At 48.2% G+C, this 21028-nt stretch overlaps 1 protein-coding gene across 3 annotated transcripts in view; it reads right to left on the bottom strand.

The window, feature by feature from the left end:
• The window catches only part of TRAF2 (TNF receptor associated factor 2), a 41087-nt gene extending 20493 nt beyond the window's left edge, over positions 1 to 20594 (bottom strand). For 2 of the 3 annotated variants that reach the window (XM_067561588.1, XM_067561589.1), the window contains exons 1-5: positions 20523 to 20594; positions 17306 to 17445; positions 8702 to 8922; positions 7627 to 7705; positions 5440 to 5538 (exon numbers count right to left, since the gene is read on the bottom strand). In XM_067561588.1, coding sequence (XP_067417689.1) covers positions 5440 to 5538; positions 7627 to 7705; positions 8702 to 8922; positions 17306 to 17323 — 417 coding nt within the window. In that variant the 5' untranslated portion in view covers positions 17324 to 17445; positions 20523 to 20594. Of the gene's footprint in view, positions 1 to 5439; positions 5539 to 7626; positions 7706 to 8701; positions 8923 to 14402; positions 14441 to 17305; positions 17446 to 20522 lie in introns of those variants that run through there. The other variant, XM_067561590.1, reaches the window with a different exon arrangement.
• Positions 20595 to 21028: the final 434 nt, after the last annotated feature.

Genomic DNA, 21028 nt, shown 5'->3' with positions numbered 1-21028 from the left:
CCCCTCCCACACACATTTTCTGGCACTCCCTGTAGCTTACACAGCAGGTTGGACAGGAAACAATCTAAATCTAGACAACCTACTATACAGCCTTTACCTCTAGGACTTTAAGGAAGGCCAGTTTCCAAATCTGTGGTTTTCAACCCCAACTTTAGAGCAGAGATATCAAATGAGGAGACTGTCTCCAAAAGAGGACTGCCTCTGGCCATCTCTAACCTCTAAGCACAGGGTGCTGCAATAAACATCTCCAGGAGAGAGGGATCTGACTCTCTTGCATAAAACTTTCATCAAGGGAGCCCTATGAACTGCCTGAAAATGGTGGCACAATGGTATAATACAATTAGGAGCCAGAAGCTTCAAACAGGGAAATACAACAGAAGTTTCTTCTTAATTTCAAGGACAGAACCCTGGTCTCCTATCCAACATCACAGAGCACTTCAACCACCAAGTTTTAGATGCAATATCTTCCCAAAACAAACACGGACAGTGTTGCAAAACCTTCAGTATGAAATTCCAAGGAGGATATAAAAAGGAGGTGAAGCAGCTCCAAGGGCAGCAGGTCTATACTACATTCCAAGTAAAGACCATTAACCTAAGAATCCACCCACAGCACTGAAGCATCTCTAGCAGCATAACACAAAACCTCAAAAAGTAATCCCGAAGCCTGAACCCTGTAGGAGAGAGATGGGACGTCAGCTTTCCCTCTACCGATTTAATTGCATTCTGGAGGGGGACTCTTTCCTGCCCACACAGATATTCCACTGGATTTATTTTATTCTCTTTCACAGGATAGGATGAGCTCCGATAAAAGGTTCCAGGCCTACAAAACTGTTAGTGATGCAAAGACCAGGGTGGTAACGAGAAACAATTTGAATCTGGACCAGGACAGGTTATGATCCCATCAGACAAGAAAACTCATCTATACTTATTAGCTGAACTCATTTGACAAGGAAGATTGATTCTCTTTTAGACCAACTTACTGGTTTCTCCCTCCTGGCCTTGATTTTATCTGAAAACAGACCAACCAGCCACAGAACTACCTGGCAGACTAATCCAACCTCTCATTTAGTCCATTTAAATATTGCTCTCAGGATTAGAATGGCAGATCCTAATGAACCATTCAGTTCTCCCTAGTCTTCAAATGACCCTGTGTTCCCAAGGAAGAATTAAATCAAGCCCTTATGTCCCTGTCAACTTACTTTAAAATCCTGCTGATGATTAAGAGAGTCTCCCAGCAGCTGAAGGACATTTGCTTCCCTCTTTCCCTCATCACTCTGATTGCAAGGTGGGAGAGAAGTGACATTTCCTGTACTTTTTAAAATGCCATTTTATTGCTGTCTGAAGAGTTGGGGACTTCGATGATCCTTAAGAGTCCGTCTGTATCTATTCTAGGTACATATTTGGCTTCTATCACCATCATATCTGAGCACCTGGAAGTCACGAGGATGTTTTCTTGGTCATTTCCCTTGCTCCAACTGCCTACTTAACAGTCTTTGCATCTCTCATCTGTCATTTTTTTCCCTGTTATGTAAAGCATCTGTTTTTAAAAGCTCTTTACCACAGCACACTTTCTATATACACAAACATACTGATCAGTGAGCTTTCATAGGGAAACAGCTTTTAGTGCACAAAAGAAAAAATCTCTCCTGAGGCATACCGTCCACATGTTCCCAGCATTTCCCTGGGTATTCAAAACACAGTAAGAAGAAAATTGTATTTAAAAATTCAGATCTCTTCTGACAGTACTGAAGTATTTTAAAGCTTTTCACAATAGGAAGAGTTGAAAGAGACGGCAAGAACTTGGCCCACTCAGGTTTTAAAATATACTGCCTCTGAGACATGACCTTTGGTAGCCTAAGCAGAAAACAAAACAGAGAGCTGCTGAAGGAGTTTAAGGGGGAAGGGCTGAAATTTTTCAGCTGCAGGAGCTGGTCCTCTTCCTCTCCCACCTCTGTGAAATTACTAAAATACCAGTGACATAGACTCCTAATTTATAATCAAAGGGCAGCCAAATGAACGTCTCTCCACATCTCTCCATACCAGCGCTGCAAGCTTTTAAAATGAATAAACAGTGAATTATCTTTTAGGTACTTTCCATGGTGTTTCTGAAATAGCACAGCAAGGGACTTTCCATGGTGGGAGTGCCACTGCTGCTGCAGGCGGCAACACACATTGCTGCTTTCAGACAACACAGAACAACCTTAGGCACACTATACAGAAGAGCTGACACCACAGCACCCCTGCTTACCTAATGACTGTGCCTGTACTAGCCAGCAGTTTACCCAGGGATGGATTATGCTGGTTAGAGTCCTGGTTTGCCATATTTATTCCCTTCCCTTCACATAACAGCTCCCCACCATACCCACAATAGTTAGGTTGGATTAGGATCCAGCGCCTAACATCAGTCCAACACACTCACTAGCATTCAATACAACACCCTGGCACAATGAGGCATCAGATAAATCAACTACTATAGCGGCCATAATCCCTCCCCAGCTCCCTACAGACAACACTGCTACCATATGCCCACAGTTCCTGCTTGTCACTCGAAATAGGGTTCCAGGCTCCCAGCTGCACAATGCGCTCCCACTGGGCTGTCTCAGACGGACTTGACTTTAGTTTAGCAACATAATCTTCAGTGAGTTCTGATTGCTAAGAACAGAGTCAGGAGGAAGGCTAGTGCTTGTCAACTCACAGCTCACATGCATACAGCACATTCTAGTCAGAAGGATCCCAAAGTGCCCACCCTCTCCCACACGCATAGCTCCTCTCACTACTGGAGCGCAGACCCCTCTGAGGTAAAGTGGGTACTTATCTACAGTGCACTGCAATACTACAGAATAGTTTAGGACAGGAAGTGAAGAAGAATCCTATATCCCCCTTCACAAGCAAGAAGGAATTAAGTATGTAGAATGTGATTACTCAAACTGGAATTTAACCAGGACATGAAGGCTATTCCCCTTAATCTTGCAAGAATGCTATGAGATTTTTAAATGGCTACCAGAGCCCAGCTCTTCAATTTAATGTTATGCATAAAGAGGTTACTTCAAACGGCAAATACCTCTTACCATGCAAGGCTTTGGTCCAGCACTGACTGGCAAGGAAAATGCTATCTCATACATCACCAACAACCTGGCCTGGGGCACCTTATCCTTGGACATCTCCCATCCCATCCAAGTAGTGACCGAGTCCAATCCTGTCTAACCTGTGAAATCTTACAAGATCACATTAAGATATGGCTGCAGAGGAAACTTCCTCAGCCCAGGAGAAACTGCCTTCCAGCCTTCTTTTGGAAATCCAATGGAATTAAAGCTCTCAAATAGTCCCTCAAATGTATTTCCAAACTAATTAGTAGCTGTTTAAAGTGAAGGGGCTCAAACTGAGCTGGGCTCACTTATGCCATGGGTGAATTTGACCCAACGTATTAAATTGGGGCACAAAGCTTCATGCTGACAGCTGCCAATCATACAGCACAGAACTGAACTCTGAACCCAGCAATCTTCAGGCATCAGCAATGCTAAATGCCAACACTGGTATCCTGAAGCTGCCATCTCTGTAAACTACCAACATGCACTGGGCTTAGAGCTTGAATTTAACATTTATTTCAGTCAATTGCATACATACCCCCATGACACTCACAGATCTGGAGTGAGATTTTCAAAGCAGTCTAAGGGAACTAGACACGCAACTCCCACTGAATTTTTAGGTTGAAATCCCAGCCTAGAAGTATTAGCATATTGGCCAGTTAGAGCCCAAAAGTGCAGATAAAGTGCTCTACTAATGGACACAGAAGGCTAGCCAGAGGACTCAGACAGCTTCAAGTAATATTAGTTCTTCCTGCCTCCCCACAATGGCATTGCTAATAGAATCAAGATGTCAGACTACACAGACGGATGTTAAATGCTTTGTCAGGAAAAAAGATCACTCCCTCATCCCCAATCCCTCAGGAGTCACTAGATTTAGTTCTAACATGGATATCTGGAGAAAAAAATCTGCTGCTCTTGTCTCACTCCCTTTACTCAGTGGTTCTCAACTTCTGGGCTGTGATTCCAGTGTTCCCCAGAGTTGTAAAATTTCCCAGCAGACTAAGTTTTCTTTTATATTTATATTTTTAAGTTGTTCCTAACCCATCTGATTGCAAATAAATCCTTGGAATGCAAATTACTGCAGTAGAGGCTATTCACTAGTGCTGGAAAATGTGCCATTCCTGACATTTTCCATGGGAATGTATCTATATATGTGCTAATGGTCACACTCATTGGGCACACAAAAACTGCATATGGCGCGGACCACAGAATTAGTGAGGTTCTGATGCTAAGGAAAAGATGCGGTGCAGAGGCCATTTTGTCCAGCAAGCTGGTGGGAGGAGTTATTTGGGGGCACACCCACTGAATCCTTGACTCTATGGACCTCCCGGCCAGGCCTCCTGTGTGTTGTGGGGTGGCCTCACCTTCCCAATTACTATAAGCCCTGGATACAAGAGAGCAGTGGATAGGACAAGGACTATATCTATTTCACCACCTCAAACAAATCCATTTATTCCGGCCTGAAGGTAAATGCCTCTTTTGTCCACATATGACACCGACAAATTGCTGTCCTCTGGACTCTCTCCAATGATAAAGGATTTAGAAAATCTCATTAAAAAAGCTGGGTATATTTAGTCTTGAGAAAAGAAGACCGAGGGGGGACCAGATAACAGTTTCAAATATGTTCAGGGTTGTTATAAAGAGGACAGTGATCAATTGTTCTCTGTGTCCACCAAAGGTAGGACAAGAAGGAATCAAAGTAATTTGCAGCAAGGGAGATTTAGGTTAGATATTAGGCAAAACTTGCAAACTATAAGGATAGTTCAGCTCTGGAATAAGCTTCCAAGGGAGAGTGTGGAATCCCCATCATTAGAAGTTTTTAGAAACGGGTTGGACAAACACCTGCAAGGCATGATCTAAGTTTATTTGGTCCAGCCTCAGTACAGATGGTGGACCTAGATGGCCTCTGGAGGTTCCTTATTTCTATGATTATAGACTCTCATACAATAGCCCGATATGTCCATGATTATAATTTTTTAGGTCTTTTTAGGGGGTGAGGGGCTGATGAGCAAGAAGGATTCTGGGATATGAAGAATTGGAAGTAAGAAGTGGGTGATTTTGGAGGTCATGGAAGGAAAAAATGGTTGGTTTGAGGGATCATACAAACTATTTGAAAGCTTCTCCAGTCAGTCTATAACCTCATTAGGACACACAGACACCTAGTTTAGACCAGAAATTTCTGAAAGCTCCAGGAGACTAGAGCTTATATAGGATTGATTTAGTGCAGCTGAAAGCTCAGCTGCTGATGGATAGTACCAGCAGGAACTTGTTCAATTCCCAGTGCCTTGCCCATTACCAGTCACATGCACAAGGAAGGAGAAAGCACAATGAAGAGATACACTCTAGTCTTTACCTCATATTCTTTAATAGTCCCTTTCCATGTGCAGCCATGGTTAATACAGACAGCCGGCAGACTTTCCACCTCCCGACGAGCTGCGTTATCTGGGAAAGCCTCAAATGAGAAAAAGCAAAGACAAGTTACTCTGGGATTGCAGCTTTGATTTAGTCTCCTGATTCTTCATGCAACATTGTTAAGAAACAGTCTTCCCAAACTTGTTGTCCACAATACCCTTAGGTCTTGTCTACACTACAAAGTTTTGTGGACACAAGTTATGCCGGCATACAGACACCGCTGTAATTAAACCGCTGTTGCATGTCCACACTAAGTTTCTTGTCAGTGGAGTGCATCCACACTACCAGCTCTTGCATCAACACAGGGAGCAGTGCATCGTGGGTAGCTATCACACTGTGCAACTGCATGCAGGGTGCGTGGGGAAGGGTTTGCACTGCCTCCTGGGGCTGGCACAGTGTCACCTGATGAAGGTTTCTGAATCCCATCGTTCCATGGGCATCCTACTAGATTGACAGCTGCTTTTCAGCTGCCCCGTCAGCCACACTGACACTGCTGAACACAAGCACAAGAAGCTCACAGAAATGTGTGAGTGGAGGAGGGGGAAGTGGGACAGGGAGAGAGAGTGTGTGTGTGTGTGAGACACACACAGAATGTGTGTTGGGAGACAGTGAGTGTGGCCACACGGTCTCTTTAAGGTCAGAGAGCAGCCAGAAGCAACCAGTCATGAGGCATAAACTGGTGCACAGATAGCTGGTGTCCCCCTGTGCCCCACCCCAGCTCAGAGGAGACTGGTACAGCGGCAGGGGGGATGGGACACCACAACATCAGCCCTCACCTCCCTCCCTTGCTCTGTCTCTCCCCCTCCCACCAGCAGTCCACCCTGCCTGCCTGCCAGCCACTGCAGTCCTAGTGCCAGGGGAGAGCAGGATTGATTCCCTCCGAGTTCTCCCACTGCTTCTGCTCCCCACAGACCCAGGAGATCCACCTCCTCCCCTATAGTCCAGGCAGAAGTGTGTTTGCTGCTGGGAGCCAGCATGCTTCACTGTGTGAGCTCTCCACACTGAGCAATTTCAAAACTTGCTGGGGCTTTGAAAGGGGAGGGGCACATGCCTGTGTAACTGGATGGAGGGCACTGGAGTTCAAAACGGTGAGCAGAGCAGTCAGGGTGGGCATTGTGGGATACCTCCTGGAGGCCAGTTACGGCACACAGTGTCTACAACAACGCTTTGTCGCTCTAACTTTGCGGCAAAAAGCTCCCTCGTTGTGGTAGTTTTATTTTGTCGGCGGGAGGAGCATTGTGGTGTGTACACCACCACTGTTTTGTTGCCAAAAGCTGACAAAACTCTGTAGTGTAGACCAGCCCTCAGGCTACGGCTACACCACAGAGCTTAGAGCGGCGCCGCCGTATCAGTACAGCTGCACCACAGCTAGTGCAGACACTCTAAGCCAACAGGAGAGAGCTTTCCAGTCGACTTAATTACTCCAGCCCCCACAAGCGGGGGTAGCTCTGTCATCTTTGGGAACCATAGATAAGTTATTTGTGTGTATATGCTTGCTTGCTTTAACCTGGAAATAACTCTGTTATTTCTATTCCCGAATTAATAAACCTTTACTTAGTTTATTATAGGATTGGCTACAGGCATTGTCTTTGGTGTGACAGCTAAGATACAAATTGATCTGGGGTAAGTGACTTGTCGCAACCTGAGTATTTTGTGATTTCTGGCATACGTGACCCTTTATCACGAAGTCCAGCTTGCCTGGGTGGCAGGATAGACTGGAGAGCCAAAGGCGATTGTCTGTGACTTCATGCTAAGACTGGTATAATGATCCAGGAATTCACATTTGGTATTGGGTTGGTGAAATCTAATTACAGAAGATACCACCAGTACTGGGTGAGTACCCTGGTTTTGATAGTGTGCCCTGAGGTAGGCACTCATGGTCATGAACCAGTTCAGACAGCATGACAAATCTTTATTGCTGTGTTTAAATAAGCAATCTGTGTTGTAAGATGTCCTGAATTTTAGAAGTTGGAGAATCAATTGCAGTACTAAGCATTACACTCAGGATACTGAATTCACGCCTGTTCCATCATTCTTAGGTACAGTCTCTGGCCTCTCATCGTAAACCAAAATAGGAAACGTTTATGACAGACTTCAATGTTCTCTGCCTTGGAAAGGTCTTACTTACCGAATTTGTTTCTAAAATAGAAACTCCTTCTTCATATATTCCTTCCTGAATACAGGCTGCACACTTCTGAGGCCCAGAGCTAATGTGGGATGGGGAAAAAAATTAGCCACAAAATAAAGATTCATGCTGAATTTGTGATTCAGTGTCAAAAGAGCTTCTGTAGAGATCCCTTCAGAGCCAGAGAAGGTTTATTTACGAGTATATTTTTAAAACAACAAAGGAACCCTTTACTAACATACATTTTGCATTTATCAATTGATCCTTTTAAAGGATATACATTTCTGCTATATTTTAGTTATTTCTTCATTGTACTGATCTTTATTCTAGTTTTCTTTCCTCTCATGATTAGCTGTTCTTATATTTAACTTTCCCCCATGCCCTAAAGTGAAGATGGAGAAATTAAAAAGATCAATTGAAGCTTCTTCTGCAAGTATAAAATGTACGTTTACATTTCGCACATGTACATTGTTGCCAAGCAGGGACCTCCAAGGAGCAAATTCTTTATACGGCCCTAATAGTCACTTACAATGGCACTTAATAAGAGTAGACCAACCTAGATGGACAACCTGGTCTTTTTCACTCCCAGTAATCTCCTGGGTTTCGGCTTAACCATACCAGCTGAACAACACAACAAACTCAGGAAACTCTGGGTGTCTACACAGCATTTTGGAGCCGGTGGGAGAGAGCCTCCCAGCCAGGGTCAACAGATTTGGGTTAGCGGGACTTGCACTAGTGCTCTAAAAATATGTATGTAGAAGAAGCGCTTTGAAGTTGGCTTGGACTGAAAATCAAGCGCTGAAGCCTGGGGCGAGGAGTGAGCTTCAGAGCCCAAGCTCCAGCCTGAGCTGCAACTTACAAGATAGCCCGAGTCATTGACCCAAAGTGGGTTCCTTCCTGTGTACTGCAAAATGTTGTGTAGACATACTCTCTTGGGCCTGAACAGGACCAGGTGCTGAAATTAAGAGACATAAAACATGGCGCTCACTCACAACCCACTGAAAATTAGACTGTATTTCCTTTTTTGTTTTCCTTTGCTTCTGATCATTTTGTTTCAGACCGGAGAGGGATAAATTACCTTATAAGTTTCTTCAGGCAGTAAGAACAATAGCGGTGTCCACACTGAGCTTGAAATGGCTTCCTCAGAATATTCTTGCACTCAGAGCAGAGGTATTTGCCCTCCAGCTTAGTCCCCAGTATCTCCTTTGAAAATCCAGGCTGGTTTAAATCCAAAGAACCAGGTGGAGTCAAGTTTGCTGCTGCCATGTGAACCAAAAACCCCAGATGTGCCTCAAGTTCCTGAAAAAAGAAAATGTTTTGTCCCATTTGATTATCATGTTCTCAGTTGGGCAAGGTTCACCTTTCACTACCGTAACTGCATTTACCATAGCCTGTTATACCAAACACCTGGAAGCTACCACTGTAGTTAAACTTGTTATTCCAAAGCACAGTGTATTAGACACACTGATTTTTGGTGAAACAGCTTACCTAGGCAGATTGTGTCTTCTGACACTTGTCAGGAGCAGAGGCTCCAAAATTAAATCTGAAACAAGGAGATGGGGCGGGGTATCCTTGCATAGTCCTGCCCACCTTACTTATGGAAAAAGAACCTTTGGACAAATTGCTGCCTCCAGTCCAAGACAACAGAGACCTAAGAGAAGAATACTGGCCTAAAGTCAAACTGATCAAGAGAATAAACAAATGATCAGCCCAGCCTGTTGAAAACTTCTAGCACATCAAGTGACACAGCCATGATCCAGCGTCACATACTTCCATCTCCATCAGTTATCAAAATGCACTGTGATTCTATATAAGGCCAGTGGTCTCATTTGAGTTATAGAGAGAGCCCGTTTGAACAGCTGAGACACAAGATTTGCAGACAACATGTAGCCAGCTGTCTGAGAGTTCCTTGAAAGCTACCAGGTTTCTTTGAAAGTCTGCAAAATGAAGAGGCAAAATGGTATAATCTAATCAGAGAAGTAATATACTGGGAGTGAAAGGCAGATTGGTGGTTTGTTTTACTGCGTGTGACATTCAGACGACCTCCCTCCCAATACTGCCATGTAGAGACTAGACTGAAAGGTGCGTTGCCTCCGTGTGTTCCTTTGCATCAAAATAGCCAAACAGGCTGTAAGCCACGGTTAGACTGAGTCCCAAGCATTTGGCCTTTAAGGTCTGATTTATTCTTAAACCATATCTACACTATAGCCACTACACTGGCACAGCTATGGCGCTGCAGCTGTAGTGCCATAGCATAGATGCTTCTTACACTGATGGAAGGGGTTTTTGCATCAATGTAGTTTTGGCAAATGCCTCCCAGGGACCCTCCCCCCACGCTGGATAGCGTCCCCCTCTCCCCACATACCCCCCTGCAACCCTCAAGTCCCACACTTCCAGCCCCTCCTATGGGGCCACAGCTCATCATGCTGCTGCCACCCCCTGATCCCCGCTCACCCCCCAATCACCCCACTGCATACCATCCCTGGATATTGTATTACTGTGCCTTGTAAACCCTGACCATTGCTTTTTTGTTTTTCGCTTAAACATTTCCTAATAAAATGTTTAAATCCACCTCTCTGAGAGACTGTAGCTAGGTTGATGGAAGAATTCTTCTGTTAACCTAGCCGTGTCTACACTGGGGACAAGGTCGATCTCACTACAGCGCTCAGGGTGGAAACTTTTTCAGCCCTGAACAATGTAGCTAAATTGAGCTAATATTTAAGCCTAAACCAGGCCTTAGAGTCATTGTGTTGTCTGATGGCTGAATGTAACTAGATGTTTTTAATGTAGTCTATATCTATTAAGAGAAGTAACTGGGTGTAAATTTTGGCTATTGACTATCTGCTATGATTGTAAAAATGCCTCCCTGAAAGATAAATTACTAGTCCAAGAAAAGTTGAGGGCATCTTGCATGATCTCTCCCTCCACAAGTGTCCAATGGCACAAAAGCAACTAAGTGTACCTGGACCATGGAGAAGATATGGAGTGAGGTGGTGAGTGTATCCAGAACACTGGGAACAAGGTACGCAATAAAGAATGCATGATACATAACTGAATCATTACGTGACCCAGAGAATCTAGAGATGAAACCAATTTAGGGCAAAAGCCTGGAGAGTTGGGGGATCTCAGGGTGCTTTGGTTTGGGGGTGGGCCTCCTTCCTTAGGGAAGGCAAGGAGGCACAACCAGCAATGCCAGGAGGCATCGCACCTCCACAGGTAATAAGGAGGAGATTGCTGGATAGTGCCTCTCACCAACCCAAGTTCTTGCCCTAATCTGACATCCTCCAACTTTATGGGCAGTGAACACTGTCAACAACAGCAGCCAAGCCAAATTATGGACGAGTGGCACGTGTGGGGGAGAAAGAGCGAGAGAAGGTCTCCTTCTGATTGCATGCAACTATGCAGAGCCAGCCCAGAGGAACGGCAAAGCTGTGCATGTAATGCCATAACTTTAGTGCCAACATTCACTGACAAGAGCACTGACATCATGGCAGGCAAAAATGCTCTTGTTCACAGACAGCATTAGACATTCGTAGCAAGAGTTGAATAATCAGAGTCTCTGGAGAAAAAACAATCAGAGTCCTGTAGCACTTTAAAGACTAAGAAATTTAATTTCTGCAGGCATCAGCTTTCGTGGGCTGTAACCCACTTCGTCAGATGTAAGGAACAGAAATCACAAGGAGGTATATATATACACACATATCAAAGGGTAAGGAACAACAATGGGGAAGGTAGATATAAGCAAAGTCCATTCAGTTAGAGTAGATGAGGTCTGTCTATTCACAACCACTGATTAGGAGGTGAGAATGTGTGAACAGAGACAATTACTTCTTGTAATGAGATAACCATTCCAAGTCCCTATTTAGACTCAGTTTGATTGTGTCAAGTTTGCAGATGATTTCTATTTCAGCAGTTTCTCTTTGAAGTCTGTTTTTGAAGATTTTTTTTTATAGAAGTATGGCAACTTTCAAGTAAATTACAGAGAAAGTAAAATTTCAGGGGGAATGTTCCCAACATAGAGGAATCAGTGTATGAAAAATTAAGTGTGCTGATCTCAGAACAAGATATGCTTAAAAATATTTAAAAGGTTCCAAACGGCCACAATTTGACCTGCAGGTTTGTGTTCATGACTGGAAGTCAGCAGTCTAGGTTATATTCCTGGCTCTGCCACAGACTGAATGCCTGACCTTGGATAAATCATTGCCCCTCTACACCTCAGCTGCCCCATCCATCAAATGGAGTTAATACTTAGCTACTTCACAGGAGTATCCTAAGGGTTAATTTATCAATGTTCATAAAGTGTCTTAAAGTCCATTGCTGGATGGCACTCTATAACAGTGGTTCTTAACCTTTCCAAACTACTGTACCCCTGAAGCCTGAGTCCCACCCCCACGGGGCTGAGGCATGTAACTTAGTTTCATGGCGCCCCTGTGGCTCCAGGCAATTGCCTTTCTTGCCACCCCCAATACCAGCTCTGCACTTGCGACCCCTCTAAAACCCCAGGTTAAGAAACACTGCTCTATAAGATGTGGAGACCATTATTTATTTCCCTGTTCCCCATGGGCTAACAAACCGTTGGTTTCCTTCCCTCTACTCCCAATAAAACTACCATAACCAAAAGCAGAGAATCCCACCTGGCCTACATAAAGTAGCTCCAGTTTCCCACATCACACACCCTGGCAAGCCAAAAGATTTTAGTGGATTTTGTGGCCTTCTACTACCTTAAAGTTATCCATCCCTGACCAAGAGAGATGGTAGAGCACATAGTGCTGCACTTTACATGTCAGCTGAGACCTAAAAGATCCTCATTGCTTAAGATCACAAGGCCAGCTTAAAGAGCAGGCAGAATGAGCCCAGGGAATGCAGTCTCATGTGTTCAATTTAAATAAATACAGGGACACCTGTGGGGCATTGTAACTACAAATAAACAGACCTGCACATTTTGTTCCTCATTCATTTTATGCCTACCTAGACACTATGGTAGCTGTATCTTTCTTTCCACATCCCACTCAGTTATCATCATGGAAAGACTAGGTCAGCAAAGCAGGTTTTGCGTGCCAATCAGATGACAGCAAGACATGCATTAATTCTAATTCTAAGAGCAAGTTCACACAATCATGGGCCAAGTACTAAGAAAACTCAGTCTCATATTTGAACTTCGCTCTGCTGATTGACAGTTGCAATTATTAACCACCCCCCTTCTTCCAATGGAATATAGCTAGAGTGGAAGGCCATGGTCTCAGAGGGCAAGATGGTCCCCCAAGTAGCTTAGGTCCATCCCATGAAAAGCTTTAAAGACAAGGACGGAAACTTTAAGTCACACACACTTTTATTTTCAGGTCTAGTTTAATTGTAACTGTAGTGCCGTTTATGGACAAAGTAACTCACAAAAATGTGAGTTATTTTTGCTAAAAGCACTGTGATCCTGTTAACAACAGTACTTATGTACAGTATTCAACAGCTGCATAGGAAACAAAACAGTGGTGTGGCATGTGAGGGGGAGACTTTATGGGTCTGTAGAACTGCAAGAAAAATAAGCGCTCATTAATAAGAGCATAGCCCTATTACACCAACAGATTCATGTGCCTAAAGTGGTTGAACAATGATAACTCTTGAGAACATGGACTCCAAAATCCATACAGAAGCAGGTTATTTTTAACTGTTTTCAGATTAATTTCATACTTGAAAATCCTGAAGGCTGAATCCCTCCAGGTATCCACAGGACAGCAGTAGTTCAGGATCCCCATCATTGTGCTTAACCGCTGACACAATAATTTAACCCATGGCCACTCTATCGAGCATGCCAACAAGATGCCAGATAATGTTTTCCACAAAGGCTTTTGCAATGCCTCTTCCTACCTGCTGGGAACTAGACTGACAGTCACCCGCTAAGTTTAAAAACCCCCTGTTTAAGGTTGTCAGGAACTACATGTGGCCCAGCTTTTGACAAGTGTAATTCTGTATATTCCCCAGCATTTTGGGCAATGTTAAGTAGGATGTGAGGCAAGCGTGAGTCATGTAGGAGCCTTAAGAAATGGCCAAGATATCAGTTTTTGTTGCTGAGACCACATTGCTGTAGCAACTGCCAAGAAGCGCATTTGATGACTGATGGCTGGTTTGCATTCAGAGGTTACCTGCTCCGTGACAGCCAGGGCTCTCCCGGGACACAGGTTCTGCTCCCAATGACAGCGAGCAGCAAGCCCTGCCTGTCTTTATTCATGTGACACAAGCGCACCATTCGTCTCGAAACACAACCAAACCTGGAGCAAAGGCCACAGTGAAAGACCTTCCCACGGGCCATGGAGGCAGCGCGACAGAGCCCGGGAGAGGATTTCCTCCAGCCGGCGGCGCCAGCGGCTGCTCGCCCCTGGAATTTCCCCGGCCGGCGGCACTTCCCGTCTCGATTCCACCCCCGGCCCGGCCGGCACCAATCAGCGCCCAGAGCGACGCTGCCGCCCCGGAGCTCGGCCAGCCCAGCACGGGCACTGCCGGACGGGGCTTTCCGCGGACGGGTCGGGCCCAGCCCGCTCCGCACGAGGCGGCAGCCTCGCCCAGGCCCCGCCCCAGGGCAGCAGCCTGGGATTGCACGGCCCGGCCCCGGCCCCGCTCCCTCCGCCAACGGGGCGCCCCGGCCGCTGCCGCACGCACGCACGCACAGGCCAGGCCAAGCCCGGCCCGGCCCAGTGACCCAGCGGCCCTCCCCCGCCCAGGGCGCCGGGCGCGCCTGAGCCCCGGGCCGAGCCGGCTGGACTGGAGCGAGCGGGAACCGCCTCACTTACCGGCAGCCTCGCTCCGCTCGCTCCCCGCCACACCGGAAGCAGCCCCACAAGCCACGCCCACCTCACACGTTACCCAGGCCACGCCCCTCCCTTGAGGCTGCGCCCCGTCCCGCCCCGCCCTCGCCTGCGCTCTCGAGTCTCGGGGCGCTGAGCGGCCGTTGGCGGGCGGTTGAGGGACAGGGGCGGCGGGCGGGGCTGAATGGGCCGTGCGCGCGGCAGCCTCGACTTGCTCCGGGCCCTGGACCCCCTAATGCTCACGCCGGGCCCAGGGCGCCCCCCATGGGCCGCACGACACCTGGGCTCCCCCGACAGCCTGGCAGGGCCCTGAGCCAATGGCAGCCTCTGACATCCCTCCGCTGCTTTGCCATGGGGCTCCCGAGCCTGTGCCCCTGCTCGGCGCGGCCCGGCCCGGCCCGGCGCTCTGTGGCACCCCTCAGCGGCAGGAGCCGGAGCCGGGCCGAGCGGGGGAGCAATAGGAAAGGAGCGGAGCAGGGACATTCCGGGGTCCTTGAGGGGCAGGCGCCTCCTGGGGTGTGGCAGACAGCAGGAAAGAGCCAGCCAGGCCTGGCCATCGTGCCTGCGCACCGGCCCGCTGGCAGTGCGGGAGCCCGGAGAGCAGAGGTCCCGGGTCCCTGCCGCGCCCCTTGTACAGCCAGTTACACGGGGTGATTCGGGCAAGCCATGGCTCCGCAGTGGCTAGCCCAGGTGTTGGGGAGCCCGAGCTAGGAGCTGAGGTGTCTAAGGAAAGGCACCGGTTAGGAAATCGAGCATACCATACTGCCCCCCTCCACGGTATAGTATTTGCAAGGCACCTATCACTTAGGTGTTTAAGATGCTATCTTGGAGCAGGGCCTCTGCCCCAGGCAGCCTGCAGGCTAACAGAGATGGCAGATAATTCAGGGGTGATCAGTTCTTGTAAAAAAATCACCCCAAATTAACTCGGTCACTGAAAATATTAAAATAAAGACACCGCCCACCTTGCCATATGCCCATCACCCACACACACTGCTGTATTACAATTCCTGTATATGTTTACAAATCCACATAACCCTGAGTATCTCTCACTAGCTTTCACGGTTGTAAGCCTTGTCCTCTGGCTGGACAACACAATCCCCCTGCACCTCATGGTTTATCCCTCAGGGTGTTGGATGCAGATCATAGTGATCTCCCCAGATCTCCCAGGTACCACATTCTCTACCCCTCCTTCCTCTGAACACATAGGAGGTTCTTAGGAGGATGATATAAATCCCTCCTTCAGCTTGCTGCCTCCCACTCACAACTCTCCAGTCTCAAAGAGGACTCCCCGTGGGGTGTGCACGGTGCTGCCATCTTCCATGTGCTAAATACCGCGGGGTGAAATGTAATGGGTTGTGTTAGACAGGAGCTCAGACTTGATGATCTAATAGTCCTTTCTGGTCTTAAACTCTCTGAATCTATGAATGGAGGAGAGGGAAGAGCTGTATGCAGAGAGTCCAGCAGTTCCCACACATCCAGAGATGATCTCCCCCCACACAGAGAGAGAGTTTGTAAGCTGCTCAGAGCGGGGACCTGTCATTTTGTTGGCCTGGGCTGTAAATGCCATGCACATTCCCTGCACCGCAGAAGTAAACAATATTACGACATTAATAATGAATAAAGCTTTTCAAAAGCCTCAATCAGTCTCTCTTTGCTGGCACCTTCCGTGCACGCCCCCTCGCTTGCTTCAAGTTAATAAAGAATCACAGAAATTCCGCTTCCTGCATTTACCGTAATCAGACACCTCCTGCAAAACCCCACTTCTGCTGGCTTGGGGCAGCTGTGGCCACCACAGCTCTTCCCAGCAGCATTCAAAAGAGAAACCTCTCACTAGGCAGAATGAAAGTGAGTGCTGAGGTCTCTGTTTCATTTCTCAATTCCCTGGTGGATGCTGGCTTGGGGAATGAGGTATTCTTGTTATCTGAGACAGCCTGACTCAAAAGAACATCTGGGAACTTCCATCCATCCCAGCCTCATCACTGCAGGATCTCAGCACATTCCCAAGGTACAGAATGAAAGTTTTTCACAACAGCTTGTGAGTGTTACTGACCCCGATCTTACAGAAACCGAGAGTCAACAGCAGAGCTGGGAATAGAAGTTACATCTTGTGTTTGCCAGCCCTGTGCTGTGCTTACTAAACATACCATCTGCAACAGCCCACAGCATTTACTCCGCATTTGAGAACAGCATGACCCTTACCAAAAAGCCCACTGAAACCAATGGGAAGGCTCACATGGACTTTGGATCAGGCTCATTCTGTAATCCCCTAGGGTAAAATCCTGAGCCATTGACTTCAATGGAGCCAGGATGTCACCCCACCAGTGCATATGTGCAACCCTCCAAACAGACCTTTCCAATGAATTCAGATGGTCAGAAAAGCTCAGTTGAAGCCTTTCAGCCCAAGGTTCCCAGGGCGAATCCAGCCCTGTGTGGCAGTGGTTCAAAATCAGGGACTCCTGTGAACTGAGTTTCTGGTCTCAGCCCGCACCACACAACCCACCGTCATCAACTGCTCCTGGTGGCAGCTTCAGCAGAGAGGCCCCAGACTGCATGGGCAATGGAAAGTACCCCTCCCTCCAGGTGGTCTTTAGAGGTCAAGCTGCTTAGCAGGGCAGCTTAGCTTCTATCCAATCTATCTGTGTAGGCATCTGTGTTGCATCAGTGATGCTGCTGCCCATGCTGTGCCCGTTAGTTGGGTACATGGGGAATTTCCCTCAGCGTAAGACAATCATCCCCCACTCAAGGCTCCCCACTAAGAACACTAAGCAATGCATATCCTCTCCATGCCATACAGATCATCTGCAGCCACTCTGAGGCATGTGAGCTAAGCCCCAGGATGAGAAGTGGCCTCCAAAGGCTCTTTAAACAAATCAGCAGAGCAGCCTTACCTTTGAGTAGAGTGCCATTGATCACACCAGCTCGGAGATGGGCTCTCGGCTGGGCTGTTTGCTTAGAACAGAAAGTGGAAGTGAGATGCACATCGTCGAGGGGAGAGTCAGCAGAGGCTGGAGCTTCGTTTTCATAAGAACTGAGGAGAAGGGAATTGAAAATCAGCATTGCAGTTCCAGGCCAGCGATGTCCACCCAGAGGTGCTTTCACAGGGGGAATTTGGCTCTGCTAAAAGTCAGGCCAAAAGACTTTTTGCTGTGACTTTTACAAAGACTGACGTACATTTCAAAGCAGATCATTCTGTTCTGCCTGCCTCCTTAACCGCCTCCCAGAGATCATTTCATACAGCTTAGCAAATCCAAGTCCTTCTCGGGCAGTGCAAAGGGCTCTTGGGTCTCTTGATTGTGCCCCCACCCCCAAGAATGCTACATCTCAGTGCCACAGGTCTGAGGTCTTCAGCGCTCTTTGCACTGGTGGGGCGTGAAGTAGCCGGATTGCCCTCTCCCCAGGGAGAGTCCCCAGCAGGCACTGAGCTGGCACAGTCAGATCTAGACCACTGCCCACCTGGGAGCCCCCAGTGCCGGGGGCATCTACGCCACAGTTATTCCCAGAAGCTAGATTGGCTCATTTGGGGGAGGGGGAGTTGCAGGTAGGGGGCAAGTTCTGGCTGAGGACTGAATTGGCCCCTGGCAAGCCCTGGCACTGGGGAGGCACTGCTGGTCCCCACACTGGGGCTTAGTCCAGAGCAGGAGTGAATTCCCCTCCCCACAGCTCCTCCAGCATCCAAGGAGGCTGTGTGCTGCTCTGGAGCTTCTTGAGAAAAGCTGCTTCTTGTAAAATTAGGTCAAGCCATTCTGGGGCCTCCCACAAAGCCCCGGGTTCAGTGTGCAACCTGTTCCCCAGCTGCCAGCTGGTGCGGGGAGCACAGGTAGCAGGCCTCTAATGGAGCGAACTGGTAGACACAGGGAGAGAGATCCGCCAGAATTGGGGGTGTTTGTGCAGTGAGTTGGGGGACTAGTGGATGGAGGGTTTCTGTTAAAAAGGAGAGCCTCAGCCAGGGCTCCGTGCTCCCAGCATGCCATACTGGCTGGGCTGACCCCCTTGAGTGAATGCACTCCCAAGTCCTGGGCAGCTGGTCTTAAAACAAAGGTTGGCCACCCATCATGCAGGGTCTCCATGGAGAGCTGCGCAGCTATTGCCCTGCTCCAGCCTGCCCTCCCTGCCTCAGTTGCTCTCCTCCTGCCATCATCCAAGGGTACAGCCCCACTCGGAGCTAGGGTGCGATGCCTGGCTGGCGCAGACATCCTCCCCCCAGCTCTCCTGGAGCTAGAGCACTAACACCAGCAGTGTAGCTGTGGTAGTGAGGGGCAGCATGGGGTAACCGCCCCAAGTACAAACCCACTTGGACCCTGTGGATAATACTCAGGGCAGCTAGCTCGTGCCACTGCTCACAGCTGCCCATGCTACTGTGACTACACTACTATTTTTAGCGCACTAGCTCAGTGAAAATTAGTGGGAGTCTGTCACACCCTCAGCTCCAAGTGTAGACATAACTTAAGACTGCAGATTAGGGCAGAGGCAGGGAGACCAGGCAGCAGCTGCCTCTCTACTGTGCAGTGATCAGTGGAGCTGGAGTAATGGATGGCACACCAGGGAAGCTGGGGACTCGGGGAGCTGTGCCGGAAGCAATTCAAGGCAGGTCTACCTTAAAACACTGCAGTCAGAGGCGCAGCTCGGCACCACCGTAGAGCTTCATTGCAGATACTACTCCACTGACAAGTAGTTAATCCACCCCGGGAGAGGCAGTAGCTGTGTTGAGGAGAGCAGCCCTCCCATTGACAAAGCGCTGGCTACACCAGGGGCTAGGTCAGTAGAACAACATCGCTCAAGGTGTGGATTTTTCACTCCTCTTGTAAGTTTGTGGTGTAGTGCAGACCTGACCACCACCACATGGGCAGAGCAGTGCACAGACCTTAATAAAGTCCTATTTGTTCAACTAAATCTGCATTCAGCTTCTCTCTGTGTATGAAACCTCCACCAGCTCCCCACAACCACCCATCTACACAGGACAGCCTCATTCCCCCCAGTGTGAAGGGAGCAGACCGAGAGAGGTGAAGATGGGAAGGGCAGAGGAGAAGGAAGATGGGGGACATGGAGTCAGGAAGAGAGGGAACTTAGGGGGATAGAGGGCTGGTATAAGGGGGATACAGAGAGGTGGCAAAGCTCCAAATCTCCGCGCCTCCAAGCGGAGAATACCACAGCCCCGTCCACTGCAAGAGAGGGAAGTGAAGCTGCCTCCAAAGACTCAAGAGGAGAGTACAGGCTTGCCCTCCTCCCCAAACACGCAGGAGTGGTCTAGCAGGCCCCCGGGCTGCCCACCACTCATGAGGCCATCTGCAGAGTGGGGGGTGAGAATTGTTGTATGCCTCTGGAAAGGGACTGGGTGCTACTCCAACCCCCAAACCTTTAGTGAACTTTCTAATTAAGCAACTCCTATTAAAATCCACAGCTTTACCAGAAGGCACACACTGCTTCCTGCTTGCTGGGGACCCATCTCAGGCACACAACTCTCCCTGGGAAAATGTGAGCAAGTCTTGGGGTGTGGGATAAGGGAAACATTGTGAGTCTCCTCCAAGCCCAGTCAGGACCAAACAGCTCACACTCCACACCATGCAGATGCAGCATGGAATGCGAGTAGTAAAGAACATATTAGCATCTGAACCTGGGAATAAACAGGGGGAAATGGATCCCCAAAGGGTTACTTTTTCTGGGAATGTATGTGTGTCTGAAAACAGGCATATAATGATAGGGTCGCCTCCAGCATTGCTACTACAGCGTTATGCCTGCTTGGTGTGGCACTTCGTCCCCATCTAGTGGCAGCTGGAGGAGCCTGCTCCCGCCTTAGCTAATGGAGATGTGTCTTTACGCTCCTACAGTAAAGGCGGATGCGTTAAGCTGACCAGCAATACCAGGTTTGACCCTGGCCCCTGGGTGTTACAATAGCACGGTGAGATATACAGCAGAACCTCAGAGTTATGAGGTTGCTTGTAACTCTGAAATGCTTGTAACTTTGAACAAAACGTTGGGGTTGTTCTTTCAAAAATTTACAGCTGAACCTTGACTTAATATGGCTTTGAAACCATACTATGCAAAAGAGAAATGCTGCTTGTAACCATCTGAATGTAAACAAAACAAGCACAGAAACGGTTTTCTTACCTCGTCAAATCTTCTTTTAAACGTTCCCTTTGTTTTGTGGGCAGTTTATGTTTAACGCAGCGCCAGGCTGTATTTGCTGGGGGGGGGAGGTGGTCTCTGCTGCCGCCTGATTGCAACCCTCTGTTCAAATGCGGGAAGTGTGGTTGAGCGGTCAGCTCCTAACGCTGGTGCTGGGAATGCTGAGGTTCCCCTGTAAACGGTTTCACTAATGCGGATTCACGCAGCTCCTGAGACCTGTTCACTCTAGTCCAACATCAGAGGGCTGATTCCTCGCTGCCGTGCAGTGAGGAGGATGCTACGGAGTGTGGTGTAGAGAGGAGACTGCCACCACCACCAGACTGTGAACCACACCCGTGTGGATGCCGCGATGTGACACGCCCCGCCGCGCCCCGCCCATGGGGACGCTGGGACACTGGTGCTTCACACTGGGAGAACATCGCTTTGCACGGTGTACGGCGCGGTGCAGAGGTGTGCGGGCGCTGGTAAATCCCCGAGCGAACAGCGGA

Source organism: Emydura macquarii, unplaced genomic scaffold, assembly GCF_026122565.2.
Source record: "Emydura macquarii macquarii isolate MOO-44397 ecotype Brisbane River unplaced genomic scaffold, CSIRO-AGI_Emac_v2 contig_2417, whole genome shotgun sequence".
Lineage (NCBI taxonomy): Eukaryota > Metazoa > Chordata > Testudines > Chelidae > Emydura > Emydura macquarii.
Note: the sequence above shows the minus strand (reverse complement) of the source record. Positions and strands in the feature narration are given on the sequence as shown.